Source organism: Primulina tabacum, chromosome 15, assembly GCF_025594145.1.
Source record: "Primulina tabacum isolate GXHZ01 chromosome 15, ASM2559414v2, whole genome shotgun sequence".
In the NCBI taxonomy this organism is placed as follows: domain Eukaryota; kingdom Viridiplantae; phylum Streptophyta; class Magnoliopsida; order Lamiales; family Gesneriaceae; genus Primulina; species Primulina tabacum.
In genome coordinates, this window is record NC_134564.1 from 38,243,631 (window position 1) to 38,269,860 (window position 26,230).

Consider the following 26,230-nt stretch of genomic DNA (forward strand, 5'->3'; position numbering starts at 1 on the left):
ACTCGGCCCGTGAGGGTTTGGATTCCTGCATTCAGCATTTCCAAGTATGGTTCTTGGCTCGAAACTCTGTCTGACATATTTGTAAGAGATTGAAATTGAGATTCAATCTTTGTATCAAGGAGTTCCAGCTTCGAATCCAAGGCTTCGACTTTGGTAGAAACTGCTGAAATTGAGGAGTGATGATCAGAAACGATCTTGATGAGATCACTTTGACCAATCAAAATGAGACCTTGATTATGGAAATATTCTTCTTGAACAAACTGAATTCGATAGAAAATCTCGTCAAAGAGTCACTGGTGTTTGCGACTTCTTTTGATATACGTTCTTGACTAGATTCGACGTGACCGCTATGCTCACTGTGTTCATAAGAGAGCTGTTTGACAATCTCATATAGATTATGAAGTCCTCTTTGAAGAGTTTCCTTGGCATGTTCAAGAGCAGAGGTCTCAGAAGGTGAAGGAGATTCAACAAGAGCACGTTGCTTGATATCTTCCATTCTGGCGATGCGCTCAGGAGAATGCTGAGAAGAAATAATGAGAGCAGTAGACGGTGCAACTTCTGCTTGAGTGATAAATGCTGGTTCTGGTTCGGCAGAGGGACCTTCTAAAGCAGTAGTTGGATCTGTTGACCTTGTTTCTGGTTGTTGCAAATCAGCAGCAGGTTCAGTAATAGCTCTCGGCTCAACAGCAGAAGGTGAAGTAGGCAACAGAGTTGCCATTTCAGCTTGATGAGCTTCTGAAAAATGTTTAAGCTCTGGAAGAGATGAAGAAGTAGTAGCAGTGACAGTAGCAGATTCTGGAATAGATTGGACTGGAGGAGGATCAGCAGAAGTAGTAATAACTGGCAGTGAGTCATCCTGTGCTGCTTGAGTCTGCACAATCGATTCGATCACTTCATCAACCGATGCCAGATCATGATAAGTGAGGATGATTGAGTAGGAGCTACTTGAGGTGCAGGAGTACTAGAGACATTGACTTCAGAAGAAGCTTTGGCCGGTTCCTCAACTGACTGAGTCTTCAAAATTGCAAGGACGGTATTGACACTAAATTTTGAAGGCTGAGAAAAAGCCTTCTCCTTGGTAACAATTTGCTCAGACAAAATTGTCAGCTGCTCCGACAAAAGTTGAATGACGTTCTGATCATGAAACGCAGTAGGACCATTAGAGTCAAAATTCGACTTCAACGTTTTCAGAACAGTGTCCATATTCTGCTGTTTGACTTGATCCAGAATGTAGTTTCGGCGATTGATGGCTTCTATCACATTTTTTGTCTTGGCAGCAGCAAAAACCTTTTTCTCGTTTTTCACAGTTTGAGCAAAAACACCGGGAGTGTTCAAAAGGATGATTGGATGGTAGACTCTTACCTTGAGCCAATCATCAAAAAATTTCATGTCTTCTCTGGTTGAATTATCAATTTCTTCCAGATGAAGATCGATTGCTGTTTGAATGGTTGATGTGGCCACCGGTGACTGAGACAACTCGGTAATCTTGCCTTTCCCTTTTCCGGAAGTAGCAGGGACAACTGGTTTGAAAGCAGAAGAACCCGTAGCAGATTCTCTAATGACCACACCAGAAGTTGGTCTGAAAAATTGAGCAGTTGAAGGTCCTGATTCAATGGCTTTTGCTTTGGTGGATGGGACAGCTTGTGGAAAAACTTGTCGAAGAGGAACAGTCTCTAATTCAGCAAGAGCTGTTGTTTTCTTGATGCGGATGGTGGTGCGAGGCTTATTCTTGGATGGGGTGAGAGGCAATGAAGCTTGTTGAGTGAGTGCTGCTGATTCTTATGATTCCGTTTTGTCAGAATCAGACACAACCACAACTCTTTTTCTTTTGATTTTCTTCTGCCCCTCAACCTGAGATTCCCCAATTTCCTTCTTTATAGCCACAAACTCACCAACTGTTGGCTTTGGCCTTAAGGCAAGCACACTATCATCAGCATCAGTCATGGTGACCGAAGAGCCATCCTCTTCTGTTGTTCTGGGAAAACCAGCATCTTTCAACATTTTACTGATTTGCACAGCAAATCCAGTACCTTTCCTTAGAATCATATCTTTCATAATTCGAAACAGAAAGCGACCCCAATCAATTTTCTTTTCTGAAGTGATGGCCACCATCACTTGAACCTTCTCTTTGGTCAGTTTGTCGAAAGTTCCAGCCTTGACCAACAAGGCTTTTGCCACGATATCAGCGAGTACCTGGTACTCAATTTTCAATAGCTTCTTGAAGCAGGAAGGTGAAAGCTCTTCTCCAGTGGCTGAAAAGTTTGTCAAAGCAGTAGACATCTCTTCTTTTGTGATATCCGAAAGCTCATAAGGTCCAGAAATCGGTAGAAAGAAGGTGGAACCGAGAAATGCAGCATCAATGGAGATTGATGCATCTCCCTGTGTGTAATTAATCTTTCCCTCGACAACTTCTGCTTTGGCGTAGAAATCCAGAAGAGCGGACTTGTAGATAATAGCAGACGATTCCAAGAATTTGCGAAGTCCAGATTTTTCCAAGGATTTGAACATCTTAACGAGATTCTCATCCTTAATAGTGAGAACATATGCAAGTTTCACCTGATAAGCATTCAAAGTATAAGCTGCGGCCATTTCTGAGTTGAAAAAGATTTGAGGTAGATTAACAGTAGATGCTAGAAAGCAGTAGATGCAAAGTAATGATCTGAATTCGTAAAGTGCAATGAAAGAGAAAAATGAACGGTTAAAAAGAATGAAATTTACAGCCGTCAGTAAACATAGGGACACGTGTCGATATGTTTATGGTTGTTAGAGAGAGAAAATAGGAGTGTCAGTTACTCTACTCATTTCAAATTTTAAAAAGATTTAGTAACAAAAATTGGCGGGCTGTCCGAGGCAGTTGCTGAAAGAACAGAAGCTGATTTGTCGTTTTATGATAATATCTACTGGAAGAAGGTAAAGTGCTGAAACAAATGCAGCACTTCGACAACTTCCGGTAGATACACTGTTTTATCGAAAAGACAAATCAGTTTCTAATATAAATGCCATAACAATGTTCCCCCTCAATTAATGCAGTAATAAAGGATATTAAACAACAAACGACTCTTGGAAAACTTTCAATCTGAACCGTTGATAATGAACAGTCGCAAGGATCTTTATCTCCCTTGAATACCACTATAAATACCTGCACAAGTTAAACAAAGTTAATCGTACATAAGATCAAATGAAAACTAATGTGAATGAAGAAGAAGAGTCTGATCCAGAAGCCGAAGCAAGAATGTTCAGAAGACAACTTGCTGCGTTTTCTAAGAAGATGTTTGAAGATATCGTTCTTTATATAATGATCCTTGGATCAAACTCCTGGAGTTGTAATTTGAACAATCAAAAAGATTGTTTGCTCTTATTAGGATTAGGCTGCAGCATCATTCCCTTCCATAAGCATTCTAATGCAATAAGAGAGTGCTGGTGGATAGATGATACTTAAAAGCTTAGTAGGATAATCTATGTAATCATTCTGCTGATATCTTCAATTGTACCCCTTGTATGATAAAAGATTTCATTTTTTTTCCCATACCTCTTGTGTTGTTCTTATTTCTGAATATTTCTACTGGATTAGAATAAAGAAACAGAAGACACGTGAAAACAGAAGATAATAAACAATAGTTATGATAAATCAATTAATCCGAGAACATTACGAAAATACGAAAACTTATTCTCAGGAAGTGGTTTGGTAAATATGTCTGCTGCTTGCTGATCAGTAGGAATGTATTCCAGACGAATATCCTTCTTTTGTACATGATCTCTAATGAAATGATGTCTGATATCAATGTGCTTCGTTCTGGAATGGAGTACTGGATTATGCGATATAGCAATTGCACTGGTATTGTCACAAAATATAGGTGATTCAGAGGCTTGAACTCCATAGTCTTTAAGTTGTTGTTGTATCCAAAGCATTTGAGAACAACAGCTTCCAGCAGCAAGATACTCTGCTTATGCAGTAGATGTAAGGACCGTGTATCGTATTATCGTAAATCTTATATGATTATCGATAATTCAGGAATTTGATATGTGATTATACATTTGATGTATATTATGACAATGAAATTGAGAAATGAATATTGAATATGATTTGACGTTGTAAGAGCTCGAGTGGAGAGGTCGGACGCCAACTTAGTACAAACAAAAATAATTGTACAGAACGTGTGGCGCCCGGGCGGTAGAAAATGACCGCCCGAGCGCCAGGGTATGTGAAATTTATGTTCGGGCAGAACATGCCGCGCCCGAGCGGTAATTTGTGACCGCCCGAGCGCGGTGCACTTGTTAGCCGGGGGCAGAATATCTCGCGCTCGGGCGCGAGAATTCTACCGCCCGAGCGCGAGAGAGATGAGGATAAGAGTAACTTTTCTTCTCTTTCTTTCTTCATTTGCAATTCAAAGGTTTCGAGAAAGAGAAAAGAAACTCGATTTTCTTCCGTCCAAATCGACTTCGAAATCCCATATTGGCCGGTGTGCCAGCTCGAGCATTGATTTGATAGCGATTCGATTGGTTCTGACATGTGCTCAGTGGATGGGCCTATTACCTGATACCTCCACGACATACATGCATTGCATACCATATATCATTGTTTAGATATCTGTGGTATATATGATTGGTTGTTCCATACAGAGCTTTGCTCACCCCCAAGGGGGGCTGTTGTTGTCTTTGTGTGTGGACAATGGCAGGTACTGAGAGGATAGTTGGACAATTTGAAGGGTTGTCCATGGATGTTGTGATGGCTCGATTCCAGGATCTGAAACCACCGAGGTTCTTTGGCACTGAGAGTGCTGAAAGAGCTGAGGCCTGGCTGAAGGATATCGAGCACTTGTTTAATATTGTTGAGTATTCCAAGGCTCGGAAACTGAAACTTGCTTTTTATCAGCTGAAAGACCGAGCTAAATCTTGGTGGGAAGCCCCTGAGATTGGATTGAAAGAGGCCGGGATTGAAGTCGCTTGGGATGTCTTCAAGGCCCAGTTTTTGGAGCAGTATTCCCCTCCATCCTATTATACTTCTCAGGAGAATGAATTTAATAATCTGTAGCAGGGAATGATGTCTGTTGCAGAGTATGCTTCGAAGTTTTCTACTTTACTGAAGTATGCACCTCACGTAGCTGGGAATGCAAGGGCAAAATATAACAGGTTTGTAAATGGTTTACATCCTGCTTTATATACTTATGTTGTTTCTGGATTGCCTACCAGCTACGCAGAGGCAGTGGAACGAGCCAAGGCAGCCGAGGCTGGACTTAGGAGAGGAGGTCCACAGTATACTCCTCCACCTCCGGTGTCAGCTCAGCAGCCTACTTTGCGGCCGAGAGGTAAGAAGTTCAAGAAGAACGACTCTGTTTCTTCGTCTTCTTCGAGCTCTAGTGGATCACAGCGAGGGAGTCCTGTGATTGCTCCCTATTTTAGCCATTGTGGAGGCAAACATACTATCGAGCAGTGTCGAGGTATGTTTGGCACTTGTTATCAGTGTGGGCAGGAAGGCCATTTTTCTCGAGTATGTCCGAACAGGGGTACGACTTCTTCCCAACCCCAGCCAGGATTTAGAGGTGGCCCCAGTATGATGAGACCTGCTGTTCCTGTTCCATCTTTTCTGCAGTCGAGTGTCCCACGATATCAAGGACCGGGTGGTCAGAGTGCCCAAGTTCCTCCTCAAATGAGAGTGTATGCCATGACTGAGGATCAGGCGAGAGAAGCTTCTGGAGGTGTGATTGCAGGTATTTGCACGCTTTGCGATTATCCTGCACGCGTTTTATTTGATACATGAGCATCTCATTCATTCATATCTCATGAATTTGTTGCATCTCACGATATTGAGTGTACCCCGTTGTATGATACTCTGTCGATAGCCACGCCAGCAGGGAAGATTATTTTGTCTGAAAGAGTTGTGCATAATTGTGTATTGATATATGAGGATAATGTGGTATTCCTGAATTTGATTGTCCTCCCAATGCACGACTTTGATTGTATTGTTGGCATGGATATATTGATGACAAATCGAGCTATTGTTGATTGTTGTCATGGAGTGGTTCGATTTCGATCGATTGATGGACCCAAGTGGAATTTTTATGGCAAGGGTTCCCAAGCCAAAATTCCATTGATATCTTCCTTGGAAATGTCCCGATTGTTGACTAGCAGAGATGAGGGTTATCTTATCTACGCTATTGATATTTCGAAGAAGGAGTCTTCTTTATCTGAGATTCCAGTTGCGAAAGAATTCCCTGATGTATTTCTCGATGAGATTCCTGATTTTCCTCCTCATCGAGAAGTTGAGTTTAGTATTGATCTTGTGCCGGGGACTGCGCCTATTTCGAAAGCTCCCTATCGCATGACACCTCTGGAATTGAAAGAATTGAAAGAACAATTACAGGATCTTCTCGGTAAGGGATATATTCGACCGAGTATATCGCCTTGGGGAGCTCCAGTTTTATTTGTTCGGAAGAAAGATGGTACTATGCGAATGTGTATTGACTATAGGCAACTGGATCGGGCTACTGTGAAGAACAAGTACCCACTTCCTCGTATTGATGATTTATTTGATCAGCTTCAGGGTACTTCTGCATACTCGAAGATTGATCTTCATTCTGGGTATCATCAAGTACGAGTTCGAGACGAAGATGTGCCCAAAACTGCTTTTCGTACGAGGTATGACCACTATGAATTCTTGGTTATGCCTTTTGGTCTTACGAATGCTCCCACTATCTTTATGGATTTAATGAATCGGGTCTTCCGAGATTATCTAGACCGATTCGTTATCGTCTTTATTGATGATATTCTGGTATATTCGAAATCAAAAAAGGAGCATGCCGAACATTTGAGACTGGTACTTCAAACTCTTCGTACTAGTCATTTGTATGCCAAATTGTCCAAATGTGAATTCTGGATGGACAAAGTGGTATTTCTGGGCCACGTCATTTCGAGACATGGCATATCTGTTGATCCTTCGAAGGTCGAAGCTGTGTTGAATTGGCAAAGACCTACAAATGTTCCTGAGATCCGTAGCTTCATGGGTTTAGCGGGATATTATCGTCGTTTTATTGAAGGATTTTTGAAGATAGCTAAACCTATTACTCAACTGACGCAGAAGAATCAACGATTCATTTGGTCAGATGAATGTGAAGCTAGTTTTCTTGAATTGAAGACGAGATTGACCACAGCACCTGTGCTAACTATTCCCTCAGGTACCGGAGGATTTGTTGTGTGCACAGATGCGTTTGGTAAAGATTTGGGCTGTGTTCTGATGCAACATGGCAAAGTGGTTGCTTATGCATCTCGTCAATTGAAATCTCATGAAACTCGTTATCCTATTCATGATCTCGAATTGGCTGCCATTGTGTTTGCATTGAAGATCTGGCGCCATTATTTGTACGGAGAAAAGTTTGTTATATATTCAGACCATAAGAGTCTGAAATATCTCTTTTCTCAATTTGATTTGAATATGAGGCAACGCAGGTGGATGGATCTCCTGAAGGATTTTGATTGTGAGATTCAATATCACCCTGGATCGGTGAATGTTACTGCGGATGCCCTGAGCCGTAAAATTCATGATTCTGTGTTAGCTTCTGTCAGTGTCGCCAAGGTACATGAGGATATATGTACTTTTGGCTGGACTTTTCACTCGAATTGGAATTATGTCACTGTCTCAGCATTGCAAATTGAGCCGAATTTGATATCGAAAATACGAAAGGCCCAACGAAGCGATGCTCAGATCCAAAAGTCAAAAGAACTGGTATCTGCTGGACATCAGTCTGGATTTCAGATTTCTTCTGGTGGTTCTTTACGACTTAATGGTCGGCTGGTAGTTCCTGATGATTCTGATTTGAAATATGCCCTTCTTCGAGAAGCACATTGTAGCAAATACAGTATTCACCCTGGAGGTCGAAAGATGTATTTGACATTGAGACCTCAATTCTGATGGAAACATATGAAGAAGGACATTGCTGAGTTTATTTCGAAATGTCTTGTCTACCAGCAAGTAAAAGCCGAGAGAATGAAACCTGGAGGATTACTCCATAGTCTTGAAATCCCGAAATGGAATTGGGAACATATTGCTATGGATTTTGTGACTCATTTACCTCGTTCGCCCAAGGGCTGTGATGCTATTTGGGTGATTATTGATCGGCTTTCCAAATCTGCGCATTTTATTCCGTATGAACGGACTTATCCTTATAAGAGAATGGCCCGTTTATATATTGAGAATGTTGCGAGACTGCATGGTGTGCCAGTCTCGATTGTATCTGATCGTGATCCCAGATTTGCTTCTAAATTCTGGGGTAGTTTTCAGGAGGCGATGGGTACGCGTTTGGCTATGAGTACTGCTTATCATCCTCAAACTGATGGCCAAACTGAGCGTACGATTCAAACTCTAGAGGATATGTTGCGTGCGATTGTGATGGACTTCAGAATGGGATGGCAAGATGCCTTACCATTGGTCGAATTTTCTTATAATACTAGCTTTCAGACGAGTATCAGTATGTTACCATTTGAAGCTCTATATGAGAGACGATGTAGATCACCGTTATTCTGGGATGAGATTGGTGAGAGACAATTGACTGGACCTGAAATGATACAGGAAACGAACGATAAGGTTCAGTTGATTCGACAGCGGATGAAAGCTGCTCAGGATCGTCAAACGAGTTATGCGAATAAACGAAGACGACCCTTGGAATTCCAGAAAGGTGACAGAGTGTTTTTGAAAATATCTCCCTTTAGAGGCACTGTTCGATTCGGCATGCGAGGGAAATTATCTCCTCGATATGTTGGTCCATACGAGATTCTGGATCGAGTTGGTGATCTTGCGTATTGATTGGCATTACCACCAGCTTTATCTGCCATTCATGATGTATTTCATGTTTCTATGTTGAGGAAATATGAACCGGATCCATCACATGTGCTTGCACCTGATGAGGTTGAACTTGATCCTTCTCTTTCCTATGTCGAACAACCTGTTCGAATTATGGATCGAAAGGAAAAGATATTGAGAAATAAATCGATTCCTTTAGTACGAGTGCAATGGACACGACATGGTGTTGAAGAATCAACGTGGGAATTGGAGAGCAAGATGCGAGATTCGTATCCGCATTTGTTTGATTCTATGACATCTGTTCCATTGTATTCGATGTATTCTGATCATTTTTCTGATTTTAGTTTTGATATGTACTATAACTGGTGACATATGTATGTTTGCCAATGTTATGTATATAGAGATGTTTGAGATTTCGAGGACGAAATCTTTTAAGAGGGGGAGAAATGTAAGGACCGTGTATCGTATTATCGTAAATCTTATATGATTATCGATAATTCAGGAATTTGATATGTGATTATACATTTGATGTATATTATGACAATGAAATTGAGAAATGAATATTGAATATGATTTGACGTTGTAAGAGCTCGAATGGAGAGGCCGGACGCCAACTTAGTACAAACAAAAATAATTGTACAGAATGTGTGGCGCCCAGGCGGTAGAAAATGACCGCCCGAGCGCCAGGGTATGTGACATTTATGTTCGGGCAGAACATGCCGCGCCCGAGCGGTAATTTGTGACCGCCCGAGCGCGGTGCACTTGTTAGCCGGGGGCAGAATATCTCGCGCTCGGGCGCGAGAATTCTACCGCCCGAGCGCGAGAGAGATGAGGATAAGAGTAACTTTTCTTCTCTTTCTTTCTTCATTTGCAATTCAGAGGTTTCGAGAAAGAGAAAAGAAACTCGATTTTCTTCCGTCCAAATCGACTTCGAAACGCTGTCTAAACGCGAAACAAATTATATATTTGTAATCGTCGCGTCGAGAGCTTCTGACTGAGGTAAATTTCTTCTAGTTCTAGCAGCTCGAAATATCAAAGTGCTGGAATAGCATGTATTTGAAGTTGAATTTCTGATATGTAGTAGAATAACCGACAAGAAACTTATATTCGAAGTCGGAATTGAATTATGATATGATTATGATTTGATATGAATTTTTGAAGTTTCAAATGATATTTGAAACTCATATTAATGATTTTGGAATATGTTATGTTATTGATGTAGATAAAGTGTAATATCAATATCTTCAGGCTACATCAACTGGAAACGAAGAATTGAGGTATGTTGCGACCGGGTAACATACGACAGGTATCTGTATTATATGATATATGTCGGATTGATTTGATTGATTGGAATGAGATTATGTGTCTATATGCCTTATTTGTTGATTGATGTGGTATACATGACATTGAGATTGAGATATCGATGTATAAAATAAATGTTTTGTTAACACACATCATTTTATGCATACATCGATACATGACATGCACGTTGAGCTATGATCCTTGGATACCTTGATATGATTGGATTGGATTCCGGGGTTGGTGAACACAATAGTTATGCCGGTATTATATGACCCGTAAAGCATAGACAATTGTGGCCCCATATGATTGGATATGAGATTTGGGATTTGATGGCGCTTTGCCGACGCTATCATACGAGTATCCCATATTGGCCGGTGTGCCAGCTCGAGCATTGATTTGATAGCGATTCGATTGGTTCTGACATGTGCTCAGTGGATGGGCATATTACCTGATACCTCCACGACATACATGCATTGCATACCATATATCATTGTTTAGATATATGTGGTATATATGATTGGTTGTTCCATACAGAGCTTTGCTCACCCCCAAGGGAGGCTGTTGTTGTCTTTGTGTGTGGACAATGGCAGGTACTCCAGGATATCAGGAGATCGGAGAAGGTACTTCTGGGGGGAGCCACAGCTTGGGTTGAGGTTTATGTCTTGTTACCAGTATATATGTATATGTATCTATATACCGGGGCATGTCCCGAGGATATGAGTTGTTTGTATACGATTGGCTTTGATTACGTGTGGGCGTGTTTATGACGTGAGATGAAATACTATTTTCAGTATTCAAATAAAATGATTTGGGCTCATTGTAAAGAAATTTTAAACTCGCTTTCCGCTGTAATTAATTAACCCTAATCAGATTGCCTTGTAATAACGATTAGGAGTTAAGGGCCCCACAGTAGACGTGGCTATAGAAGTCTGCTTTTTGCTAAACCAGGAGATCAACCTGTCACCAAGAAATTGACAAAAACCACTTGTGCCTTTCCTATCCAGTTTACATCCTGCATAATCAGCATCTGAGTATCCAATAAGATTAAACGATGAGTCCTTGGGATACCAGAGGCCTACATTTTGAGTACCTTTCAGATATTTTAAAATTCTTTTACCAGCAATGAAATGTGATTGTTTAGGATTAGATTGAAATCTAACACATATGCAAACAGCAAACATAATATCGGGTCTACTGGCAGTAAAATATAACAATGAGCCAATAAGACCACGATACTGAGTTACCTCTACTGGAGTTCCCCCTTCATCTTTATCAAGTTTGGTAGACGAGCTCATAGGAGTGGAAGCAGCAGAGCATGCTTCCATCCCAAACTTTTTCAGAAGTTCCTTTGTATACTTAGCTTGATTGATGAAGATTCCAGTATCAAGTTGCTTGATTTGAATTCCTAAGAAAAATGTTAATTCTCCCATCATGCTCATCTCGAACTGTTCCTGCATTAACTTAGCAAACTGGAGGCTGTTCAACATAGACTTCCTCTTGTAGTAGACTATTGAGGAACGCACTCTTCACATCCATCTGATACACTTTGAAATTTTTGAAAGCAGCAAAGGCTAAAAATATTCTGATAGCTTCGAGCCTAGCTACTGGTGCAAAAGTTTCATCATAGTCTATTCCTTCTTCTTGTCTGAATCCTTGTGCAACCAATCTTGCTTTGTTTCTGATAACTATTCCTTCTTCATTTAGTTTGTTTCTGAATACCCACTGGGTTCCAATGACAGCTTGGTGAGATGGTCTAGATACTAGAAACCAAACTTTATTCCTCTCAAATTGATTCAGCTCTTCTTGCATAGTTTCTATCCAATTGGGATCCAGAACAGCTTCTTCAATCTTCTTTGGTTCATCTTGAGAAATAAAAGCAGCATGCATGTATTCATTCATCATCTGTCTTCCGGTCCTTAGCGGAGCTGTTGGATTTCCAATCACCAAAGATGGAGGATGAGATTTTCTCCAGACAAAAGGATTTAGATTATCTTTATATAAAGCAGTAGATTGTTTTGGAATATCAGCTGCTGGTTCTGGAGTGTCAGCTGCTGGTTCTGGAATGTCAGCTGCTGGTTCTGGAATATGAGTGTCTGGTTCTGGATTTTGAACATCCTTGATGCTTGCTTCTGCATCATCTTCACTATCTAGTTCCAGATGAACCCTGTCTAACCTGTTACTAAGATTAGATATGTTAGTAATCTCGGGAGCACTGCTGTCTTCATCAAAGACAACATGAATAGATTCTTCAACATTGAGTGTTTTATTATTGAAAATTCTAAATGCCTTACTAACTGCTGAATATCCAAGAAATAATCCTGCGTCAGATTTTGAATCGAATGCAGCTAAATGATTTTTACCATTATTATGCACAAAGCATCTACAACCAAAAACGTGAAAATAAGATACATTCGGTTTATTCCCTGTCCATATTTCGTAAGGAGTCTGATTATTCATCTTGTTGGTCATTGTTCTGTTTTGTGTGTAGCAAGCAGTATTAATAGCTTCTGCCCAGAAGCGCTGAGAGATGTCTGTATCTGCTAGCATTGTTCTAGCAGCTTCTTTAATTGTTCTGTTTCTCCTCTCAGCTACTCCATTTTGTTGGGGCGTCCTGGCTGCTGAATATTCATGATGAATGCCCTGTTCATCTAGATATATCTCAAGAGTCTTGTTAGTAAATTCAGTACCTCGATCACTTCTGATTCTAATGACAGAAACTGATTTTTCATTTTGAACCTTTTTAAGAAGTTTGATCAGAAGACTACTGGTTTGATCTTTTCCAGCAAGAAAGATTACCCAAGTAAATCTAGAGAAATCATCAACAACAACAAGGGTGTATCTCATTTCCCCTAAGCTTATGATAGGGATTGGACCAAATAAGTCCATATGCAATAATTCTAAACATCTTTAGGATGATTTGCTGCCTTTATTTTTGAAACTAGATTTTACTTGCTTACCAAGTTGACATGCAGAACATACATGATTCTTAACAAAATTTATGTCTGGCAATTCATCGACTAAGTTCTGCTTTCTGAGATTGTTGATAGACTTGAAATTCATGTGATTCAATCTCTTGTGCCACAGCCAGTGTTTATCACTTAGAGATGCAACTAAACATGTAGGAGCAATGATATGATCTATGTTCCATGAGATTTTATAGGTGTTGCCATTTCTAACTCCGGTTAAAACAGTAGAGTCATCAGCATTTTTAACTGTGCAAGTGTGCTTCTGGAATGCTACTGAAAATCCATTATCACATAATTGACTAATACTGATCAAGTTATAACAAAGATTTTCAACTAGGAGCACATCCTTAATAGTGATGTTACCATAGATAATCTTACCCTTACCCACGGTTTTACCTTTTGAGTTGTCCCCAAAGATTATCTCTGGTCCAGTACAACTCACTATTTCTGATAGTAGACTCTTCTGTCCAGTCATGTGTCTGCAACATCCACTGTCCAAATACCATGTTGAGCTACTGATCTTGGCTTTCTTCACCTGTACCTGCAAACATAAATTTTAGTATCTGGTACCCAATCTACTTGGGTCCAAGCCTTATTAGTCCCTTTGTAACCCACATTTGTACAATCTTTGTACTTCGGGTATCCATGGAGGTGTGTGCAACAAAAGGTCTGTTATTTCTAACATTATGCATCTTAGAATGTTGTTCTTCCCTTCTGTTTTTGTTGTCTGGCCTGTATCTCTTCTGAACAGGTCTAGAATTGTAGTACTGATAGTTTTTAACCTTCATAGGAGGTTGTCTTCCTGAGTTGAATCCTCTACTGGATCCAGAACTCTGGTCAACTCTTTCCTTAGGTTCAACATAACCCAGACCATAATGCATCCTTTTGTTCATCTGATTTACATTCCTTTCAATTGAAGCAGTAGGTAGTTCTGGTTTCTGTACCACACTGGATTTCACAAAATGAATGTACTTCCCTTTGCACATATCCAGTTTTGGCTTAGTATTCGTTTCAGAAGTGCCTTCATCATTACAAAATCCGAGATCACTCCTGTCTCCAGATTGTTTTTGTTACTCTTGCATCTTTTCGAGTGAAATAGATGACTTGTTCCAAGCATTCACCTGTAGCGATAACTTCTGGTTTTCAGAAAGCATCGTCTGGTAATCTGCTTTTACTCTTTCATTCTCAGTTTTTAATTTACTCATCTCAACTTGTAAATCATTACAGCTGTCTACTTGCAAGCAAGTTAACTTACTGTTCTGATCTCTTAAGTTCTGATTTTCAATCTTAACTTCCTTGAATGATTGAGAAAGTCTTGAATACTCTTCTACCATGTCGTGTAATGCTTTGACTAAATCAGTGCGTGTAAATTCATCAGAGTCAAAGTCAAATACCTCTTCGGATGTCGAGGTTGATTTAGTATTTGCCATCAGACATTTGATCTCATCTTCATCACTGTCACTTGAATGGCTTTCAGAACCAGAAGATTCGGAACTTGAGTCTGCCCATTTGGACTTACTTTCTTCTGCAATCATTGCCTTCCTGTCTCTTCTGGTCTTTTTATCATTTCGTTTGACACCCTTCTTCTTCTGGTCATCTTTCTTTGGTTTTGGACAATCAGCAATGAAGTGTCCAACTTTTCCGCAGTTAAAACATGCCATATCACCAGATGGTGATTCCTTTTTGAAATTGCGGTTGGGACTTTGAAATGTTCTGTGATTCTTTCTCATGAATCTGGAAAACTTCTTAACAAATAATGACATTGCGTCATTGCTTATCTGTTCAGCGCTTCTCTCAGAAGTGCTCTCTATAGTGGTAGCAGAAGATGAACTTGAGGCAACTGTAGCAGTAGAGTTAACAGTAGCTGCGAGAGCTTTAGTTGGTGGAATTGCTAAGGGCTCTTCTCCACTTCGAACTTCAAGTTCAAACTCATATGCCTTCAGATCTGAGAACAAGTCATGCAGTTCTAACTTGTTTAGATCCCTGGAAGCTCTCATTGCCATTGTTTTGACGTCCCACTCTCTAGGTAGGGCTCTCATTACCTTTAATGCAATTTCTCTGTTGCCAAGATCTTTCCCAAGGGCTGAGAGTTCATTGACAAGACTGCTGAAGCGTTCATCAAATTCATACATAGTTTCTCCAGCCTTCATCTTCATATTCTCAAACTTCTGCATGGCTACAGACAGTTTGTTTTCCTTAGTTTCTTCGTTTCCTTCACAGATCTGAATCAATTTTTCCCAGATTTCCTTGGCAGTAGGTCACGTTTTGATTTTGCTGAAGGTATTTTTGTCGAGTGTCTTGTACAGAATGTCCTTTGCAACGTTGTCAAGATTGTCTTTCTTCTTGTCCTCACTTGTCCATTCATATCTTGGTTTTTTCAGCATCTGAGGTGCACCTTCGGTGATAGCAACAGCTGGATTTGGCTTTAAGATCTTTAATGGACCATTTGTGATGACATACCACATGTCATCATCTTGAGCCGCAAGATGAACTTGCATTCTGATTTTCCAGTCATCAAAGTCTTCTTTTGAGAACATTGGAATTTTGCTGAAATGAGCCATGTCTGTTAAATATTTTTCAGAACAAGAATAAACCGCTCTGATACCACTTGTTGAGGATCGGGTTGAGTTTAGAAGGGGGGGTTGAATAAACTCAACGGCAAACTTAATCGATTTTCCAGAATGATGTGCTAGAATCCTGTTAAAGATACTAGCAGATTTTTGTTCAAGTTTAAAGATCAGCAGATCACAAGATAATGTGCGAAAACGATATGTTGGTTAGTGGGTGAAAAATAATGAAACAGAAAAACAGTAGATGTCACAGGGTTTGTTTCTGGAAGTTCGAAGATGAATCTTCTATGTCTCCCCTTCTTTTGTTTCCAGAAGATATCACTAAAAGACTTTGGTGAATACAGTACAGCAGTTGTACACACCCACTTCAACAGGACTTATCATTCGCCTACTGAAACTCTTAGTTTTACAACTCAACTACTTGAATGATCTTAAGTTCTGGAAAAGACTATTTTCCAGTTACAGATTCTTCTATTAATGAGACAATGAAGTGAATAGCTTAAGAAGAGATAATGAAAATAGCTAGCACAATATGATCTCAAGTGATCAAATGTATGCAATGAAGCGTGTGCTGCTCTTTCAGTGTTGATCTTTTGAGATAGCTGAAAGTTCTAGCGATGCTTGAATGATATTTTTCTGATTGAGATTCGTTCACTTATTCTCTTGAAAAGTCCTTCGTCTCCATATATAGGCTTCATCCAACATTCTAAAATCTGAACGGCTCTTTTGACTTTTCAGTGGTTCAGTTTTATTGCTGAAAATGGACCCTGCAGAATACAAAGCAATCAGTCTCAGTTCATACCAAAAATGGTAAGCCGTCTTAAATGTTCCCGTACAACATTTAATGGCATTTAATGAAGCAATAAATGCTAGTATCACGTTAATAGATCAACGGTAATATTTAAAGACTTGAGATACACAAAATTCTGCTAGTGTTAATTTCGAGTTTTGTATTCCTTCTAGTTCTGGTTTTAGCTAAGAAGTCACTTGTTAAGTAGATTAAGCAGTACTTGATAAGTGCTGCTACTGGTTTTAGCGCGGTACAAGTGCTCTGGTTTTCTGCTTATTTATATCTACTGGTTTTATACTTAAGCCAGCATCTACTGGTTTTGTACTAGCATCTCCACAATAAAATTAAGTCTAACAAGTATAAAAACCCAATAATCTAAAATAAAATATAAAGATATTAGAAAATATCCACTAAGAATATAGAGTTTTTTTATGGAAAAACTCTATATCTTGTATTTATTCCTCATATGAAAATTCCTTGATTCTCACTAGTCAGCCGAGGAGTAGTCATAAGGTGTGATCACGCCTTATCCAAAAACAACTTCTGAATTTTTCTGCTCCACGTCTTCCACTAAGATCATATCGGCAACTTTAATTGTGATATAAAATCACCCTTTTTAACCCAAATTTATCGCTAGAGCAGAAAACTTCATCCTACAATAAAATCACACAAAATTGTGTCAATTAAGCACGTTGAAAGTGGTAACAATGAGAGAAATCACAACAAAAATTGCCAACTATTATGAGTTTATCATATGCTAAGGTTTGGTTTAATTCGGGATTAAAACGCATTAATATGTTATATTTAAAGATTAATTTAAAATTGATCGATTTAAGCCAAATAAAAATATGAAAAAATTCTTGTAGGCTTGAATAATTATTTGGGATATGTTAGAGTCAATTGAATTAAGAAAATATCAAAAACGTGGAATTTTACGTCTAGGAGCAAAACAGTAAACTTTTGGGTTCCAAGGGCAAAATGGTCATTTTGTACTCGGGGTGAGATTTTGGTCCTGGCAGCACCTTGAGCACAAATTTGCTATATTTTAAATGTTCATGCATGATGATTCACGATTTTTAATATTTTATGAAAATATACGTTGTCTGCTTGAATTTAAAGAAAATTGCATATGTGCATGATTTATTTTATAAGTGATGAAAATGATAATGTTTTTGAATGATGCGAATTAGTTGTGACTATCGAAGTATATGTAAATATTTAACACGTTTATGTAAATGCTGATGATGAGGCCTAGGCACAGTGGATGGGTAATCCTGTCACTGATGTCCGACAGTTGCCGGGTACCGCGGTTCTATGTATGATAGATCCATCGTAAATGATGAATGATGTACGATAGTCAACTCTAATGAATTGAATTCACCAATGATAAATGACAAATGATGAATGATAAATTATAAATGATTAACGATGAACTGTTTTGACACGTCACGATTTCATATGACACGTTTACATTAAGATTTTAAATTCATGAAAGATATGTTGAGTATGATATTTTTCACTACTGTGTGCCATGTATATGTACTTGTTATTCCTGGTACAGGTGTGTTGAGTCTTTAGACTCATTAGTCGTGTGTGATGCAGGTAAGCTTAATGATGAGGGGACTGGAGGTGCCGAACTATGAGTAAGCAGACCTGGTGCGGTGACACGACCCGAGGATCGCATATTTTCCATATTATAATTTATGAGATTGAGTGGAGATGACTATTTTCCTACGTTGATAATTTTTAAGATTTTGATTGGTTCATGTTTACGTATGATTTTGGGGTGAGTTTGGTTATTTTAAACTGCACTATTTTTACTGTCAAATATTTAAGATCATTTTTAAATGTTATATTTTTCTGTACAGCGTATGCATGCGAAACGTTTAAATGTTATTTCGAAAATGTAAGCTTTATAAAAAAAATATTTCCGCACTTTTAAAACGGTAGACGTGACACTTTATGGGTGACCTCCTTGTCTCATTTTTTGGATGATGTTGTTCTGTTTATTTTTTGGGCGGTAGTTGGTGTGCGTTTACTGCAGAGTTCTCCTCGCACATTGTTTTGTTTATTTTGATGTATGGTTGTACGTACTGCTTTAATATGTATTGCTTTATGCTTTGATGTTATCACTGTCTAGCCTTTTGGAGAGTTTTGATATGAATCCTCTTACGCAAGAAATGCAAACACGATTAAATCGAATCGCGTCCTCAATTAAATAACAAACAAGGATCATGATTGTGTGTTCCGACCTTTTGAATCAAGTATTGCGCGATATCCTACCCCTAAACTACGTGGTATAGTAATAAAATATCACCAAGAACAATCGACACTCGAACGAACCTTCAAACAACTCGTCTTTGACAATCCGTGTAAGAAAAGATCGACAAACGCTACAAAGTAAAACTTTGATAAGTTTGATTTTGAAAACAAAGCAAAGCCTTGAAAGAATTGAGAGAAAAACTCAAAACTATTGTATAAACTCAATAAAATAAATCTGAATTGTGTTCAAAATTCTTCCAAAATAATGTTTACATACTCAAAAGATAACAATATTTAGTTGCCAAAATAATTAGGACTCTAAACTAAGAAACTAGGATTTTCGCACAGCTGGGGTGCGCTCGGGCGGTAGAATTTGACCGCTCGAGCGCTGAGGGTTCTGGAAATTTGGCGCTCGGATGGTAAGATTTGACCACTCGGGCGCAAGGTGTTCTGGAATTCTTCTACTCGGACAGTAAGTGTGGTGCTAGGGCGATAAGATTTAGTCGCTCCGGCGCCGATACTTCTGGACTCTTCATCATTTATCACTTGAATAATGTTTCTTTGACTCCCAAACTTAATCACATGCATCACGAACCCTTCAACACTAGTGATATTATATGTTGTTGATGTTTAGCAGTTGGGCATGATATCAGCCAATGTCCACGTCAGGAGGTGACGATAGTAAATTTGTCAGTTGAGCTTGAATCTCGAGTGGAGGTTGATGGTGTAGTTGAATCCGAATCTGAAATTGAGGTCGTAGTTGAACTTGAATTTGAAGTTAAGGCTAGAGTTGATGATGATGGTATTCCACTAGTTAGTGAGTTGAATGTTGTTGAATCATTTACGGCGGAAGGTGAATCATTGAGTGGTGAAGAAGTTTCTAATTTGTCTACTATGTAGGAGGAGAGTAGGAAAGAAAAATTTATGTTGCATACATGTTTGGAGGAACCTTGTGCTTCTCTTGTTCAATTGAATCCAAAGGAGTCATTGAGGTTCAATTGACACTTCATGAAGTGAGCGAAAAAGAAATTAAAATGGCTAAAATAAAAAGAGAACAAAAAAGTGAGATGACCATAAAAAAGAAAAAAAAGAGAAAAGAAAAAGAACAAGAGGCCTTAGAAAAAGAAAAAGATATCGTCGAAAGAAAGAGTGAACAAAAGAGTGAGATGACCATAGAAAGAAAATACAAGAAAATGATGAGAGGAAAGGAAAAGAGGCCAAATAAAAGAAAAAAGAAAAATAATTTGATGATCCAAAAGAGTGAGTCAGAGAGTTGTTTATTTTTGCATAAGCCATTTCAATGTTCCAATCCTTGAAGGAGTCGTGATGCATCGCAGTAAGCTTGAAGGCCAATTGGATGTTATTTAGTGCGGAACAATGCAGATGGACATATCACAGCATAGTACTTGTAAACAACGCTAACTGGGTAAACTATATTAGACAAATCATATACGACAATATTAAATTAGAAAGACAAAGAGAAGAAAAAATTGAATATTCGACCTTTTCATAGATATCCGTCGTACGCTACCATCCCGATTACCCACGATGGTGATTATCCAAATTTGCATTTATCTATACTCAACATTAAATTAATTAATTAATATTATTATTCAATATATATATATGGCTGCTATATATATATATATATATATATATATATGAGACAACTAGTACCGGGCCTGCTGATACCATACTCCACCTGAGGGTTAAATGAATCTTCGGATCAAAGTCAGATCGCCGCCGCTTTCCGCCTCCTCCTCCCCACCGTCCCCTTCTTCCTTGCTTCTCCATCACGGTAAAACCACAATGGCGAGAATGCCCCGTAAATCTTTCTTAAAACTCACCATTGCCTTCGCCTGCCTTCTATCCCTCTTTGCACTCTATTCCTTCCTCGTCTACGCTAATCCTCCCAATCACACCACAAATATTAAATTTAATAATTTGCATGATAGCAGTATTTATATCAAGAAAAAGGTGAAGATTTATATGTATGAATTGCCGAGAAGATTTACTTACGATGTTATTGATAGCTATACGGCAGCGCGTGGAGGAGAAATCGTGGGGGATGACGCGCAGAAGAGGTACCCTGGGAATCAGCACTCCGCTGAATGGTATTTGTTTTCCGATCTAAATCATCCTATTGAGGAGCGGGTAGAATCGGCCGTCACCCGGGTCATGGACCCGGAAGAAGCCGACCTCTTCTACGTGCCTTTTTTCTCTTCGTTGAGTCTTGTGGTTAATCCCAATCGACCCACGACCGTGAGCTCGTTTCCTGATGGCAATACATATAGTGATGAGCAAACACAGGTACCTCATACAAGATTCTTTGAAAATAATGTTCTCTTCTTGTATAAAAAAAGACTTAAATCCTACTGGTGTATTGTAGCTTTCGAAGTGTTGGGAATTTTCATAGCTAACACCCGAGAATGTTGGATGCAATTTTCTTGTCTTAGTTTTTTCTTAAGTCGATGTCATGATCCTAGTTGGTCCCATTCTGAGAGTGTGGAAATTGGTACTTTAAATAGTCGTTGGCTCACTCACTTTTGTAGCAGTTTAGTGGGATTATCCCTAGAGTCGTAACATAGCATATCCGGCATTGAAAAACTCAAAATGTTCATAGTATGCAGTGGATTGTTGATAATCAGGTAAAGGGCCGTGTACTCATTATTCTTGGTAATTACTGATGTAGGAGGATTTGATAGATTGGTTGGAAGACCAGGTGTATTGGAAGAGGAACAAGGGCTGGGATCATGTATTTATTTGTCAGGATCCCAATGCTCTGTACAAGGTAATTGATACGGTGAAGAATGGAGTGCTATTGGTTTCAGATTTTGGGCGGCTGGGACGCAATCAGGCATCCCTGGTTAAGGATGTGATTCTCCCATATTCGCACAGAATTAAGACATACCAGGGGGATATAGGAATTGAAAATCGCAAGGCACTGCTGTTCTTTATGGGAAACCGGTACCGAAAAGAGGTAACTATTGGTTTCTTTTCCTTGCAATGGATGTATGAAATCTGTCGTGAAATTGTTGTGCATCACACCAGCTAGTTAGGGGTGGATATTGTAACTTGACGCATTCCATACATGATATATCCTTGATTTTTATCAATTTTCACCTTGCTAATGAGTTTGGATCAATTAAATTAAATAATATTCTTGATTTATATTGTAGACATTTACCAGATGAGTAATTCAGATCTTAAACATCGAGTCAAGTGAAAGATTATTTGTGGCAGCATGTGTTGATTATGGGAGTAATTTGACAAGGAATATTTACCTCTGAATGCTCATTATTTATGAACTTGCAATTATTCTCTAGGGAAATAACTTGCTCACTTTCATTATATTCTTATGGTATTGTTTCACAGGCATCTCTCTATAAGATGTACTTTTGATGCATTAGCCATTATTTATGAAATATTGTGGACGCCTGAGCCTCAATAATCTGTGTACATTTTACACCGTTGAAGCCTTTTCAAGCATTAAATAGACAAGGATATTAGAGATGCCCGGGAGATGATTGATTCACTTGTAAAAATGTCTTGCATGCATCCATGCTTTGTCCGTGTCTGGTGATAAATATTTTCCTTGGTTGGAGACTGCAGGGGGGTAAGATTCGAGACTTGCTTTTCCAAGTTCTTGAGAATGAACCAGAAGTTATTATCAAACATGGAGCTCAGTCCAGGGAGAGTCGTCGCATGGCATCGCAAGGGATGCACACGTCAAGGTTTTGTTTACATCCAGCTGGGGATACTCCATCAGCTTGCCGACTTTTTGATGCTATAGTGAGCTTGTGTGTGCCAGTTATTGTTAGTGACTACATTGAGCTGCCCTTTGAGGATGTCATAGACTATAGAAAGATTGCTGTTTTTGTTGATTCTGATACAGCTGTTACCCCTGGAAATCTCGTAAAATTGCTGAGGGGAGTGAGTTCAGAGAGGATCTTGGAGTTTCAAAAGGAGTTGAAACAGGTAGTTCTGAGGTGATTGACCCCACCTGTGCCTGGGAAAGAGCCAGCTTTCTTTTACATGCTTGAAATAAATCCTGGAAAAACCACCATTTATGTTTACATACATTTTTCAAGAGTGATATTTCCTCCGTTGTTTGATTTATTTCCTGTGTATAAGCAATAAACAATTGAGAGGACTGTTTGAGATGGTTTACAGGCATTTTATGTGTGTTCGCTTGAAGCATTGATTAGGAAAACTGACTGGACTATTGTTAATGGTAATTTTGGATGTAGAGCCGATCTTAAATATTTATACTCTATTTTATGGTGGATATTAAGATAACAGAGGACAAAAGCATGTTGGTAGTCCTCCATCATGTATGCAATAAAGACTTGTGGAGATGAACTGTAGTTGTTAGACGATTGCCATCTTAAAGTGATTTGATTTTACATCAGTATTTTCCGTAATGGAGATCATGGTTTGCTTATTGGTGGGGGGAACAATGCCATATTTTAGGTGTGTTTCTGTTCTCAGCTCAGTCTGTGGGAATTTATGGGTTGGTTGGACTTTAATTGCAATTGGTGCTGTGTATGTGCGTGGGTTACATTTTTTTAGCATCTTTAAATTAGAAAATATGTGAACTGACACTAAATTCTCGCTTGCACTCGTGCTAATTTTCATGGGATGCAGGTGCAAAGGTACTTCGAGTACGAAGACCCAAATGGGACTGTAAAAGAAATCTGGCGCCAAGTTTCGTTGAAGCTACCTTTTATCAAGCTCATGAGTAACCGTGACAAACGAATCGTGATAAGGGACTCAAAGGAACCAGACTGTTCGTGTCTCTGCTCAAACCAATCGGGGATGCACATGATACTATGACAAGCCATTTAATTGTTAAGCAATGAGAATCTCTTAGTTTCTCGTGAGAGAACAAGTGCAACATTTGCTTATACGTGACAAAAAAGATGACAATACCATGGAGTGGATCTTGATCAGGTCACAGCTGCATGTAATTCTTATCGCGGCTGCTGCAGAGCCGTTGATTCATGTATGACTATATGGTTAGATGGGGATTAAAAATTAAAAATCGGATGCCTTTAGTGCTACTTGTTAGTTCGTTAAAAGCTCGATTGAATAAACGATGCAAGCATTATTAGAATTTAGTGCATCTTACATAGAGGAAAAACAAGAGGTACGGTGTATATTCAATAAAACTTGATGGAATGACTGTAGATTTTTAAAATATTAGAATGCCTGTTGTAATTGTAAGTTGAATGTCATCTGCATTAAGTAAATTAGCTTTGCCTATTATTACTTATGAGGTTTATTATAAATAATTTGCTGATGGTTAACAATATTATTATTGAATTTTTATGTTAACAATAGTGTTGCACAACTGAGACAGTTCATAGAGAATCGATTTTTTTTCTTTCTTCAGCGTGTATGTATGTTGTGGTCAAATTGCATCAGTCGATGATGGTCTACCTTTTTTCGTACTTAAAATATATAAAAAAAAATACTCTTTCTAGAACTTTGATTGTCCCTCACAAAAAACAAAACTGTACGTGTCCAAGGCTGTAACTGAAGGTGGAATATCCAATTATCTCCCTTTCTCTCGTCTTTTCTCTCGTCGGAGAGGAAAAGAAATGGCAAATTTCACGCCTTGCAATTTCAGGACCTTCTCTGTGTCTGCATCAGTTAACGGTAAGAAGCGACAAACTTAATGTGAGTTTTGGGTGAATCTGTACTGCTGTGGGCGTCAAGACTCTCGTGGCTAGGAATTAATTAATTCTTATATATAGCAAATAGGATCTTGTCGTTGCATCTAGATTCTCCCTTCAATTTCTTTTGCGATGTAATTGTGTTGGATTCCTCGTGTATAAATCTGATGCATATTGGATTTTAGGATCTCCACCTGGTGCTCCTCAACTGGGTGGACCAGTGATCCTTGAACTTCCCTTGGATCTAATTCGGAGACCTCTCATGAGAACAAGAGCTAATGACCCACAAAAGGTGAAGGAACTTGTGCTAAGTATTGGTGAAATTGGGCTCCAAGTACCGGTAAGATTGACAAGCAAGTCTCTCTTTCCATGCCAATAAATCTGCTGCAATTTGGTGTTTTTGAGTTGTAGACTACTTCTAAAATTCCAATCTAGTTGTTTCTAACATTGTTCATTTGGTTTTTAATAACTATAATGTTGTGCATGAGTTGTCTCGCTAAGAAATGATTCCTTGCCAGACGTCCACTATAGGTGTCCCCGCGGTTTTGTAACATTTCTTGTGAGTAGGAGCATAGTTGCACCTGATGTTTCTTGGTTCTTCGCAGGGCGTATAACCTTTCTATGCATATTTGTAGTTGATGTTATCCGGGTGAATCATGTGAGCTGAGTCGAGGCAATCCACCGGATGATGATATAAGTGTTGCATTTAGGGAAATGAGCAAGGGATATATTGATGTTATCCGGGTGAATCAGGTGAGTTGAGTCGGGGCAATCCACCGGATGATGATATAAGTGTTGTATTTAGGGAAATGAGCAAGGGATATATTTGTGATGAAAGTATATCTGTAAGCTATGACTTCCACTGTGACCTGCAGACAAGAAGATGAACTCGTGAATGGACGCCGAAGGAGTGTCCGACATAGCCACTCCAATACTTAAGTCAGCAGATGAAGAAGAAGGATAAAATGGTTGTATATGCGAGAATATACGTGAGTGTTTGAAAGTTCATCATTCCAGAATATGTAAATGAGATATATACTTTTTATTTATAGGAGGAAATCCCATGATTACCTTGTTTTCACTGCCCACCTGCTAAGTATGGTAAAATGGCTGCCCGTACCCTTCTTCTGATGACTTTCTGACACGCTAAACCCATGTAGTTCTGACATTAATGATTGCCAAGCACAAGGTAGCCCATACTGATACACTCGAGTATGGTGCATTTCTCGAGGTAGTCCGGGTAGAAAGTTCCCGGGGGCTTGCATGAGAGCCCAGACTCCTGATTACCCGGGAAGAAAATATCCCGGGCATCCCCCTGCCCCTGCCCGGCTGCTGAAGAAAGAACTCTGCATATTGACTCTGATTTGAGCTATCCATTTAGTTTCCCGGGTCATCCATGACCGGGCTCTTATGGGGTATCACCACCCATCCCTTAAATGATCGGGCTAGAGTCTTACTCGCTATCCCGATTAGTCATGCTTGTGCTTCAATAGAAAGATAATCAATTCCAAATTATAAAAGTATCGGGGCTTCAAAATCGCAGAGATGAGATAAGGTGCCGAGAGCTTCAGTCTCCCGGGCTTAAGATAAGATGCCGGGGCCTCATGTTTTCCGGACTTTGAATATTTTGTTGTTTAGTATTCTCGGACAGTTGGGATGATGTCAATGATGACATATGCCCTATAATTCAAATGGTCCGAAACGTTTTGTATTACGAGAATATGATAAGTCTGACGCTTCGATATCCGTGCACGTCCTTCCATATATCCGCACAATTTCCGAGATGCTTCTTGATCGTCCGATTGGCTTTTAGATCAACGGTTAAGATCAATTCCCTCTACCTATATATAATAGCACACCCCCTTCAT

The 26,230-nt window shown here is 39.2% G+C and overlaps 2 protein-coding genes across 3 annotated transcripts; both read left to right on the forward strand.

The window, feature by feature from the left end:
* Nucleotides 1–20,359: 20,359 nt before the first annotated feature.
* On the forward strand, nt 20,360–23,957 carry LOC142526778 (putative arabinosyltransferase ARAD1). 2 transcript variants are annotated; one of them, XM_075631361.1, is made up of 4 exons: nt 20,360–20,994; nt 21,377–21,664; nt 22,297–22,673; nt 23,332–23,957. In XM_075631361.1, the coding sequence occupies exons 1-4, from the start codon at nt 20,398–20,400 to the stop codon at nt 23,372–23,374; spliced, it is 1,305 nt and encodes a 434-aa protein (XP_075487476.1). In that variant the 5' UTR covers nt 20,360–20,397; the 3' UTR covers nt 23,375–23,957. The 2 variants fall into 2 exon arrangements, with proteins under 2 accessions (XP_075487476.1, XP_075487475.1); XM_075631360.1 differs by having other exon boundaries at nt 22,297–22,662.
* A 151-nt stretch (nt 23,958–24,108) lies between these two features.
* LOC142526779 (sulfiredoxin, chloroplastic/mitochondrial) lies at nt 24,109–25,364 on the forward strand. The gene is made up of 3 exons (XM_075631362.1): nt 24,109–24,345; nt 24,548–24,702; nt 24,998–25,364. The coding sequence occupies exons 1-3, from the start codon at nt 24,288–24,290 to the stop codon at nt 25,013–25,015; spliced, it is 231 nt and encodes a 76-aa protein (XP_075487477.1). The 5' UTR covers nt 24,109–24,287; the 3' UTR covers nt 25,016–25,364.
* The last annotated feature ends 866 nt before the right edge of the window (nt 25,365–26,230 follow it).